Source organism: Gracilinanus agilis, chromosome 3, assembly GCF_016433145.1.
Source record: "Gracilinanus agilis isolate LMUSP501 chromosome 3, AgileGrace, whole genome shotgun sequence".
NCBI classification, from domain to species: Eukaryota; Metazoa; Chordata; class Mammalia; order Didelphimorphia; family Didelphidae; genus Gracilinanus; species Gracilinanus agilis.
Window position 1 is genome coordinate 308,827,137 of NC_058132.1, and position 12,008 is coordinate 308,839,144.

General features: G+C 40.3%; 1 protein-coding gene across 1 annotated transcript in view; it reads left to right on the forward strand.

Annotated features, from left to right (window-relative positions):
- Positions 1–12,008, forward strand: part of PTPN4 (protein tyrosine phosphatase non-receptor type 4) — a 244,163-nt gene that overhangs the window by 147,372 nt on the left and 84,783 nt on the right. The window contains exon 10 of the mRNA XM_044669925.1: positions 10,637–10,725. Within this exon, the coding sequence (XP_044525860.1) occupies positions 10,637–10,725 (89 nt within the window). The remainder of the gene's footprint in view (positions 1–10,636; positions 10,726–12,008) is intronic.

The window sequence follows — 12,008 nt, forward strand, 5'->3', positions numbered from 1 at the left end:
TATGTTCCTTTCTATTTCTGTTCAATTTTCCCCAGAGTTCTCTCTTATCTAATTTTTCTAAAATTCTATTCACCTCTCTAACTTCTCTCTTATTTATTTGTTTGTTTTTGTTTGTAGCCCATACTTTCTATCTTGGAATTAATACTAAGTATTGGTTCTATGGCAGAATAGCAGCAAGCACCAGGCAATTGAGGTTAAATGATTTGCCAAGGTTTACACAGATAGGAAGTGTCTATGGTCAAATTTGAACACAGGACTTCCCATCCCCAGGCCTGTTTCTATCTACTAGACCACCCAGCTCCTCCTTACCCCACCTCTACTGGCACAGTTTTGCTATTTCCCCCTGTAAATCACTTAACTTCTTTAAACATTTGGATTATATACCATTTGATGTATATATTTAGTATTGCTATTATTTCATTATCTATCATAGCTTTTAGCAAGATATAATTTTCTTCCTTATATCTTTTTGTTACATCTATTTTTGCTTTGTCTGATATCATTTTTACCCCTGCTTTTTTTTACGTCAGCTGAAGCATTCTAAATTCTGCTCTAATCCCTTGCCTTTTTATCTATTCTGCTGTCTACTTCGATTTTATGGATGAGTTCATACCATTCATACTGTAGGGGAAATTGCACAGAGATGGTTTGGAAAGTTGGGAGAAGGTTTGATTGACAACAAAGGCAGTTGGAGTGGGGAAGGAGGAGAGACTTCTGGGAAAGGACAATTGGTCTTGGGGGTTCTGTCCTGGACCTGGAGAGTGAAAGGAGCTCACTCTCTGCCTCTCAGGATAGAAAACATATCTATTCTTGGGATTTTCCCAACTCTTGCCTCTGCCCTGATTCCTGAGAATCGTGCTACCGGATGAAAAGGATTTAGGAGCTGGCTGAACTAGAAGCCTGTCTTGAGGGGTAACAACCCAGAGAGATAGGCTAAGCCAGGCCTGAAGATCAAGATCACTGCTTCATTTGCTGAATACTGCTAAAGACTTTGAACTCAAGAAATCTAGCATAGCAGTAGCATAGGATAGGAAGACAGAAATCTCCATAAGCCTGTGAGCCTTGAGCTCAGATTTGAGAGAGACTTGAAACCACTCTGTGCTTTAGGTTAGGGCAAATCCTAATTCCCTCAATCCTGACCCCTTCCCTTTGAACTTGTTTTTAATATCTTCAGTTAATATTACGTAGTCAAGTCAATCATTGTATGGGTGAAGGGGGCCTGAAAGGAGAAAGGGTTCCTTAGGGGAGAATGCTCTCAGTAACCTCAAGTTAAGCTGAATCTTGAGGTGTTTGCCATTGCCTCCTCCCCCACAGGAGCTGCATAGGGGGAGACAAAAAGGAAGTTCAGGCAGTAAATAAAGCCAATCTTCATTTCCTTCTATGTCTTTATCCTGGACAGACCTCTGTTCCCCCTTTTCTTTCACCTACTCTCTTGGGACAGAGAGGGAACAGCCTTATCCTCTGTCAACCAAAAGGGGTTTCCTTCCTGAGGTCAACTGGTCAAACCCTTTTGACTAGAATCAACCAACATCTCCTAGGAGGTCCCCCTTTTCCTATTAGAAATAACTGTCTAGCTTTCTACGAGAGTGCTAGCCAGGCAGGGAGAAGCCATTAGCTCTCTGCTTAGTCAGTTAAGGTCTCCTCTGAGGGTTAGCTAATCAGCATTCTGGGCTAACCACAGTAACATCATCCCAGGGTTTTCCTTTCTGATTTATCCTTTGTAAGAGAGTTTTCTTACAACATTTATAGTTGTTAACTGTTGTTATGGGTGGTATGGTGCTTCTGAATTGGACCTGATAGAGAGGATGGCCTGAGGTCCCCAGATGGTGTAAGGACCTAAGCTGAGTAAGGATGGGAAGCCTAAATTAGCACCAGTTCCCACCTATAGTGCCTGAGACTAAGTGACTAAGTGAGAAGCTGTGAACTAAATCACACAGCTTCTCTGGCTACTTGTCTTGGGGTTGAGTTAATGGATAGATGGTAATGATGAAGATAGATGTTGATAATAAATGGATAATGCGGTTGACTGTGACTTAACTAAAGTATTCCCTTTCCCCTTTAGATGCAAGACTATTAGACTGATAGTTAGGATAATAACAGCTTTCACGAGTTTAATTATGATAAATTCAGGGGAAGGATCAAGGTTGAGGGAAGAATGTGTTGGGAATCAATGCTAGACTATACATGATCAAGTTGGATGGTCAGTTGTGAATCAGGTTGCTTGTGTTGGCTGGAGAGATACCTCTCCCTCTTTTGGCCGTGGTCAGGCCGGCACCTTGGCCCTAACCAAGTGGTGTGAGTTTGATGATGTTTTTCTGATAATCAGATAGTTGGTATATATCTCTTACAGCTCTATTCAGTAGTTGATGGTATGGTAATCAATGAAACAGAATTGGAAACAGGATACAGGTAACTTGAGCACGTTTGCTTGGCCTAACCACCCAGCCACCCGGGGTCTCCTTCTCACAACTCAGAGTGTTTGATTCAGCTTCTGTCTTTTTGTCCCTTGGCTCATGGCATCTGGGTAAATTCCAAATTCTAAACTGTTGGCTGTCACTCATCCTGGTCCCCATTTTCTTATCAGAAATTAATGTTACATTGTGTTATTTCCCTCCATCCTACTTTTCTCCTGTTTATTCTTCTCTTTCTCCTTCTGCTGTGTCCCTTCTCACAAGTATTTCCTTTTTTTTTTTTTAACTCTTACCTTCCATCTTAGAATCAATACTTTGTATTGGTTTCAAAGCAGAAGAGTGGTAAAGGCTAGGCAATGGGGATCAAGTAACTTGCCCAGGGTCACACACCTAGAAAGAGTCTGAGGCCAGATTTGAGCCCAGGACCTCCAGGTCTCTGGGCCAGGCTCTCAATGGCCTGAGCTACTCAGCTGCCCCCCAGTGTTTTACTTTTGAACACTTATTTCCTCCAGTACACCCTTTATCTGTTCCTCTCTATCAGTCCCCATCCCCTTCTCTTATCCTGTCTCTTTTTATTTCACTATAGAGTAAGATAGATTTCTATATCCAACTGAATATGTTATTCTATCTTTGAGACAAATCTGATGAAAGTAAGGTTTAACTATTGCCCACCACCTTTCCTGCCATTATAGTAACTCTTTCGTGCCTCACTTATTTGAGGATAATTCATTCTACTTTATTTCTCCTCTCTGATTTTCTCCTAGTCCAGTCTTCTTTCTCATCCTTTAATTTTGTTTTTTTGGTTCCACCCCATCATCATCAATTTACACCCACATCATCTCTCTCTATATATTCTAATTGCCCAGTTATTGGTAAAGTTCTTAAGAGTTACAAGTATTATTTTCCCAGGTAAGAATATAAATAGTTTAACCTTCTTATGCTTCTCCTGAGTCTTCTGCTTGGATGTCAGATTTTCAGTGCATTGCTGATCTTTTCATTAGGAATGCTTGCAAGTTCTCATTTTCATTAAATATCCTTTTTTTTCCCCCAGAAGGAGAAATATACTCACTCTAGCTGGGTTGATAATTCTTGGTTATAATCCTATCTCCTTTACGTGTGTGTGTGTGTGTGTGTGTGTGTGTGTGTGTGTGTGTGTGTGTTTTAACCCTTAACTTCTGTGTGGAAGAGTGGTAAGGGTGGGCATTGGGGGTCAAGTGACTTGCCCAGGGTCACACAGCTGGGAAGTGTCTGAGGCCAAATTTGAATCTAGGACCTCCTGTCTCTAGGCCTGGCTCTCAATCCACTGAGCTACTCAGCTGTCCCTCTCTTTTAACTTTCAAAATATCATTGTAAATCCATCAATCCTTTAATGTAGAATCTAAATTTTTGTTTAATCCTAATTGTATCCCCACGATAGTTGAATTGTTTCTTTCTGGCTACCTAGAGTATTTTCTCCTTAGCTTGGGAACTCTGGAATTTGGCTGTAGTATTCCTGGGAGTTTTCATTTTGGGATCTCTTTCTGGAGGAATTGGTAGATTCTTTAGATTTCTGTTTTGCCCTGTGATTCTAGGATATCATGATAGTTTTCCTTAATAATTTCTTGAAATACAACATACAGACTCATTTTTTGACCATGGCTTTCAAGTATCACAGTAATTCTTAAATTATCTCTCTTTGATCTATTTTCTAAGTCATTTAAAATTTTTATAGAGTAAGAAATTTCACATCTTCTATTTTTCCCTTCTTTAGATTTTGATTGTTTCTTGATGTCTCAATGGAGTCGTTAGGATCCCTTGCCCAATTCTAATTTTTAAAGAATTATTTTCTTTATTGAAATTTTGTTTCTTCTTACCCATTTGGCTAGTTCCGATTTTTAAGAAGGTTTTTTTTGTTGTTTTTTTTTTTCAAAAGACAATTAATTTGCTTTACTCATTTTGAAGGAGGCAGGCTAAAGAAAGTTAGGGAGGGATATGAGAATGGGGAGCTGGATGGATGTCAGATACGGTCCCTCTCCCTGTCCTGTTTTCAGGTAGCTGGTATCCCCGGCAGTATGCAAACCCAGCCGACATCCCTCTGGGTGACTCAGTACTGGGTGGGATTGGGGTCTTGGCCAAGTAAAGGTTTTAAGGGATGCCTAATATAGGGTCTCCTTGGCATGGGTCCTCAGGTGTCTCATCAGGTGAGAATTGCGGCTGAAGCTCTGTCCACGCTGGCTACAGGTATAGGGCCTGGCACCAGTGTGGATGGCTTGATGCCTGAGCAGGTTACAGCCTCGGCTGAAGCTCTTGCCGCATTGCAGACACTGCTGGGGAGCCTCCTTGATGGGCCCCCCTAGTTCCCGAGCCTCTTTGCTTGCTTCTGGAACATCAGTCCCTGAGTGGGTCCCAAGATGGCACTGCAGGTGGGCATTCCGGCGGAAGCTCCTTCCACAGGCGTGGCAGTGGTAGGGCCTCTCCCCAGTGTGAGTGCGCCGGTGCCGCACCAGGTTGGAGCTGTTGCGGAAGCAGCAGCCACATGTGTCACAGGGGTGAGGCTTCTCCCCCGTGTGGATGCGCTGGTGCCGCGCCAAGTGGGCACTCTGGCTGAAGCGTTCCCCACACTCATCACAGCGGCACGGACGTTCCCCGGTGTGGCTGCGCTGGTGGCGGCTCAGGTCCTGGCTCTGGCTGAAGCGCTTGTTGCACTGGCCGCAGTGATGGGGCCTCTCTCCGCCATGGGTGAGCATGTGGCGCGCGAGGCCAGCCCGGCGCACAAAGTGCTTCCCGTACTCAGAACAGGCATAGGGCTTCTCACCGGTGTGCACGCAGCGATGACTGGTTAGCTGGGAGCTCTGGCTAAAGGCCCGCCCGCAGTCCTGGCAGGAGAAGGGCTTTTCCCCTGTGTGAACCCGCTGGTGGGCAGCCAGATGCTCACTCCTCTGGAAGGCTTTGCCACACTCATTGCACACATGAGGCTTCTGCTCACTGGGGCCCGGCTGCTCCTGGGAGCTGCTGGCCCCCAGAAGAAAGCTCGTCCCAAACTCGACACCTTGGAGGGGCTTTTCCTCAGCATGCAGACTCAGGTGGCGCTGGAAGTTGGCATGCCGCTGAAAACCCTGCCCGCAGACGGAACACAGGAAGGCTGGCTTGCTGTCCTCCTCTGTTTCTTTGGCATGGGCATGTAAATGTCGCAGGAGGCTGGACCGCCGCTGGAAACCCTGCCCTCAGTCGGCACATAGGAAGGACATCTCTGCAGAGTGGGTCTGCTGGTGTGTTCTCAGGTGACCACTCTGTCGGAAGCATTCCCCACACTCAGAACACTCGTAGGGACGCTCATCTGTGTGTGTCCTCAAATGCAGTTTGAGGATGGAGCCACGGCCAAAGTTTTTCTCACAACATGGACATTGGTAGGGCTTGAGGGAATCATGGGCTCTTCTATGTGCCTGGAGGCATGACACCTGGGGGAGGCTTATTCCACACTTGGGGAATGTCTTCTGTGTCTCCTGGGATTCAGGCTCAGGCTTCTCTTGGACATCACAGACTTTTATTTCCCAAACTTCACTTTTACTAGACGGGGATATTCCAATACTGCCTGAAGCAGTTGGGCCCCACTGACTTTCAGTCCCACACCGAGTTTCTTGTGCATCTTCTTTTTTGGACACAAGGGAAATATCCTTGCCCACATTTCCTAGAACTGTTGCAGGTTTCCCCGAACTTCCTTGCTTTATTTTTTCCCTATTCTGTGTCCCAATTCCAAACCCAGCACAGTTGCTAACTCCAGGTCTCTGGATCTTTCCTCCTGGGAAGAGGAAGGGCCTTGAGGAACAGCTAAGCCTATTCCTTGACAGAGATGGAATTCACCTTGTGGGCCAGGAGTTAGCTGTTGCTTGGACCTAGCCAGAAGACTCCACTTCCCCTCCTTTGAAGGCTTGGCTGGTTCTGGCTGGAGTTTCTGGGGCTCCTGTGCAGGGATCAGGGATGATGACTTCTGAGGGCACTGTCCATCTGGGTGTATGGCCAAAGACCTGGGAACAGCCCATAAGGATGGGCCCTGTTGGCCTTGCTTTGCTGGGCTCTCTCTGCAAATCCTCCATAAGAGTCACCACTTCATCACCATTCTTGGGATGCTTCCCCCGTATCCAGGCCTGAATGTCTCCAGGTAGGACAACTAGAAGCTCCAGGATCTGTTTTTTGGTGTGAGCCTCTGGTCTAAGCCACTGGCAGCAAAGTTCACGGAGTCTGCTAAGTGCTTCCTTTGGGCCAGCGGCCGCCTGGTAGCAGAAGTGCCTGAACCGCTGCCTGCAGGCCTCATGTCTGGGCAGACCTCCTTCATGGATGGATTCCTGTTCCCAGGAAAACTCTTCAAGTTTTACTGTTGGTAGTTCTTGCTTCAGAGGAGTCTGGGTCGGGGTAGCAGCCAGACTTGGTCTTGAAGACATCATTCTTTGGGTACCCAATACGCAGTTCGCAATCTACAGTCTCTTCTCCACACTTTTACTGGATATCTTTTTATGGGGCAGCACTTGGTGGGGGTTGGAGGAGAGGCAGAGATGGGGTGTTCCCCTGTAGGATTTTTCTTCCTTGGGATTCCAAGGACCGAGATCCTGCCAATTCCACTGAGGATTCTCTTAAGAAGTTTTTAATGTTTTTTTTTCAATGAATTTTCATATATCTTTTCCCAATTTTTGTGCTTCTTTTAACAAACTATTGACTCTCATTTAGTTATTTTTTGTTCATTACTCTTTTCCCAATTTTTCTTCTAACTCTTATTTGATGTTTAAAGTCCTTCCAGGAATTCTTTTTGGGCCTGATACCAATTTATATTTTTCTTTGAGCCTTCACATGTATCCATTTAACATTGTTCTAGATTTTTCCTTCAATTCCTCTTGTTACCTTAGTAACTTTCTATGGTTAGGTTCTTTTCTTTACTTTTTTTTTTTTTTTTTTGGGGGGGGGGGCTTATTCTCCAGTTAATTTTGTAACTTTTTACTACGTGTTAAAGATAGATTTTGCTGCTGGGTTGGCGAAGGCATTATGCCATGCTTCTTGTTCTGAGGCTTGGGGTTTTGCTGCTGGTTTATACAGGCCTTGGGGCCTAGCTGCTGGCTTGCACAGTGGTATTCCTCACTCTTGGTAGATTAAAAAATGCTAGATATATTTTGGCAAAACATTATCAGACTTTCATGTGTACTTGTGGGAAATCTGGAGAGATGTAGACTAAGTAATAGTACTATTTGATAACTTCAGAGCTGATATAGCTCTTTGGATCAATTCCAAGTTAGCATTAGGTCTCTAATGTTGGTTCCCCTTGGATTCTCTTTTTTCCTTTGCATCTACATTTTATTTATTTTTTGAGATAAATATTTAATATTGATTAACAAACCTATAGGAATAACAATAAAAGGAAAAGATTATAATTTCACCAATGAGATAGTAAAATTTTATTTGTAATGAGTTATTTAAGGAAAAAAGAGACCAAGACTAGTTGGAATTCATCAGAAAATTCTACCAAACATTTAAAGGACAATTCACTTCAATACTTTGTAAACTCTGAAAAAAAAAATAGGTAAAGAAGAATTCCTGGGAAATGTTAGGAAAATTATATGGATAACTGACAAGGTCAATAATAAAAACAAAGTTATATGATTATTTCATTAGTTGAAGAAAAAGCTCTTGACAAATACAACATTCATTCCTATTAAAAATGCAAGAAAATATAGAAATAAATGAAGCTTTCCTTAAAATAAGTAAAATCTATCTAAAATCTAGAGCAAACATTGTCTTCAGTGAACTTAAGGTAGAAGCATTCCCAGTAAGATCACAAGTGAAGCAAATATGTTCATTACCATCATTATTCAACATTGTACTAAAAACACTATAACAATAAGACAATAAAAGAAATTGAAGCATACAGCAAAAAGGAGACAAAACTTACTTTTTGCAGGTTACAGTGATTTACCTAGCAAACCTTAGAGAGTCAACTAAAAAATTGGTTGAAACAATTAGTGAATCAAAATAATAATCCATGTACTCATCAGCATTTCTATACATTATCTTCAAAATCCAACAGGAAGACTTAGAAAAATTCAGATAAATAAATGCAGACAGGATAAATTACTTGGAAATCTACCTGCCAAGATAAGCAAAAGAATGGTGTGAACATGATTACAAGATACTCTTCACATAATAAATGTATTAATTGCTCATTGATTGCTTGAGCCAATATAATAAAACAACAATACTACCTCAATTAATTTACTTATTGTTGTGCCATACCAATCAAACTACCAAAGAATTACTTTATAGAACTAGAAAAAATAACAGTAAAATTTACCTGGGGGAACAAAAAGTCAAGGGCATCAAGAGAATCAGTGAGGGGGAAAAATGGAAAATGACCCAGCAGTACCAGTTCTTAAACTACTGCAAAGCTATAATAGCCAAAGCAATTTGGAAATTTTTAAGAAATAAAAGTCTGGTTAAAGGAATAGATTAAATACACAATATACAAAAGCAAATGAGCACAGTAACCTTCTGTTTGAAAAACCCAACTATCCCAACTTTGGGGGCAAGAATTCACTATCTGACAAACCACTGGGAAAACTAGAAAGCAGTCTAGCAGAAATGAGTCATGAATCAACATCTCATACCATATAACCAAGATAAGGTCAAATAGATACATGTTTTAGACATAAAGGGTGATATAAGCACATTAAGAAAGCATAGAAGAAATTACCTATCAGACTGTTGAAATATAAGAAGAGTTCATGACCAAACATGAGATAGAGAAGCTTACTGAAGGTAAAATGGGTAATTTTGCTTATATAAAAATTAAAAGTTTATGTATAAACAAAACCATTGCAAGTACAATTAGAAGAAACTGGGTGGGAATGGGGGTTGTTACAAATTTCTCTGATAAAAGTCTCATTTCTTAAATATATAATAAGAACCATTTCCTAATTGATTAAATTATCAAAAGAAATGAACAGTCAGTTTTCAGAAAAAATCAAAGCTATCAAGAATAACATTAAAAAATCTTTGGAATCATTAATAGAGAAATACATAATAAAACAACTGAAGTATCATTAGATTGGCTAAGATGACAGAAAGGAAACTTGGCAAATGTGGGAGAGGCTGTCAGAAAATAGGTACACTAATGCACTGTTGGTAGAATTGGACACTGGTCCAACTTTCCTGGAGAACACTGTGGAACTGTGTCCAAAAAGCTATAAAACTCTATATATCCTTTGATTCATTAATAACTACTACTAGGTCTATACTCTAAAGTTTTAAAAAAAAAAAAGGGAAAAACTTATGTTCAAAAATATTTGTAACACTTCTTTTTGCGGGGGCAAAAAAAAAAAATGGAGCTTGAAGTGATGTCCATCATTTGGGGAATGGCTGAACAAGATATGGTATATGAATGTGATGAAATACTGTCATGCTGTAAGATTATGAAAGTAATGAATTCAGAAAAAAACTGGAAGATTTGTTTGAGCTGATACAGAATGAAGAGAGGAGAACCAGGGGGAGAGTTTACATATTAACAGCAATACTGTATAGATCACTCTGAAAGAGTTAGTAACTGATCAGTACAGTGATTCAAAACAGTTCCAAAGGACTCATGAAGAAAAATGCTTACCAACTCTTAGAGCACTGATGGGCCATGGGTACAAATTGTAGCATAATTTTTTTCTCTCTTCCCCCCCCAAAAAAAATTTAATATAGAAATGTTTTGCATGACATTATGGTTAGTGGATATTGAAACATGAATGTTTTAAATCACCTACCACTTCTGAGAGAGGTCTCCTCATCCTCTTATGTTGTTAAGTTCCTCCATATAATTGGGATGGGAAAGGGGGAAGTGCTGGAGAAAAAATACTTACTTCCTGTGTTCCCTCCCCATTCTTTGGTGGATATGGTTCTTCAACTTTTGGGGTTCACTTTTTAACACTGAAGGATTAAAACTAGTAAACCCCATTTTCAGTAAATTCGGAGTCAATTAACTTTTAATCTTATGAATTTAAGAAACAAGAACTTTCATTTTAAGTATTAAAGATAGCCTTTTATTTTTTTGTGATTGCATTTTCCATTTCGTGTTAATTATGGCAAAATCCTTAGAACAAAATTATTAAAACAGAATAATATAAGTAATTTCTTTTGTACTGCCTTTTGCACTTAAACAAAATTTGATCCTATAATTAAAGCCTACTATTTCCTTTCTGTGATATTTTGTATTTTTTTTAAAGGATCAAAGTAATAATGAAATTATGATTGGCGTAATGTCAGGAGGAATACTAATTAACAAGAACAGGATACGAATGAACACCTTTCCATGGTAAGAAATTCTATCAATGCCTTTCCTTTTATATCTAACATTGTTGGATTTCAAAGAATCATCTTTGATTTTTTTGCTCACTTTTTGGAATTCTGCTTGTCCGTTGAAACTTCTATTTAACCGCATTTTTAGCTTCCAACATGACTAGAAAATTGAAGTGTCCACTGATTCTGCTTCTTATCATCAGTCTAAGTTATTATGGATGATTTTTAATAATTTATTTTTCCTTTAAATAGACTTTTTTTAAACCCTTACCTTCCATCTTGGAGTCAATACTGTGTATTGGCTCCAAGGCAGAAGAGTGGTAAGGGCCAGGCAATGGGGGTTAAGTAACTTGCCCAGGGTCACACAGCTAAGAAGTGGCTGAGGCCAGATTTGAACCTAAGATCTCCCATCTGGCTCTTAATCCTCTGAGCTACCCAGTGGCCCCCAAATAGACTTTTTTTTAATATTACACTGTTAAGATTTTTCCTGACATCCTGTGGTTACATCCAGGAAATTCAATACAACACCATGAAAACTGGCCAATGTTAGTCATATATATTTGCTGCCATCAATTAGGGAAGATCACATTTTACAGAATCAATTCCAGAAGGGACTTGAGAAGTCATCTATTTCAACCTATACCTAAATAGGAATCCCTTTTACTACATCCCTAAAAGACACTCACCTCCGCTTTACATCTATACTTTTGGGTAGCTCTTATTGTTGGAAATTTTTTCTTGCTTCATGCCTAAATCTTCCTCTCTACATCTTCAACCCATTTGTTCTATTTCTGCCTTCAGGGGTTGGGGCAAGTAGAACAAGTTTAATTCCTCTTTCACACAAGTTTTTAAATACTTGGAGACAACTAATATATCCTTCCCTCAGTCTTTTCTTCTCCAGTCCTAACAGCCCTGGTTCCTTACATTCATTCTCTTACGACACATTCTCTAGGCCCTCATCATTATGATAACTTCTTTCTGGATATATTCCAGTTTGTCCATGTCCCCTCAAAATGTGGTACCCATAGTTACAAAATATTCCTAATATAGCTTGACCAGCTCCTTGAGTGTATGGGTGTATCTGAATTCTTTTTTTAATGTAATCTAAATTTAATTTAGCTTCTTTTTTGGTTGCAAGCATTTATATTTGCTTCAAGCTCAAAAATCTATGATCCTATGTATATGTTTGATTTTGTATAATTAATTTTTTAATCCAAATGTAAACTCACCCCACTTTTTCCTTTTATTCAGTTTATCTTTTCATATAGCCTCTCAAGATCTCTTAATTCCTGATTATAG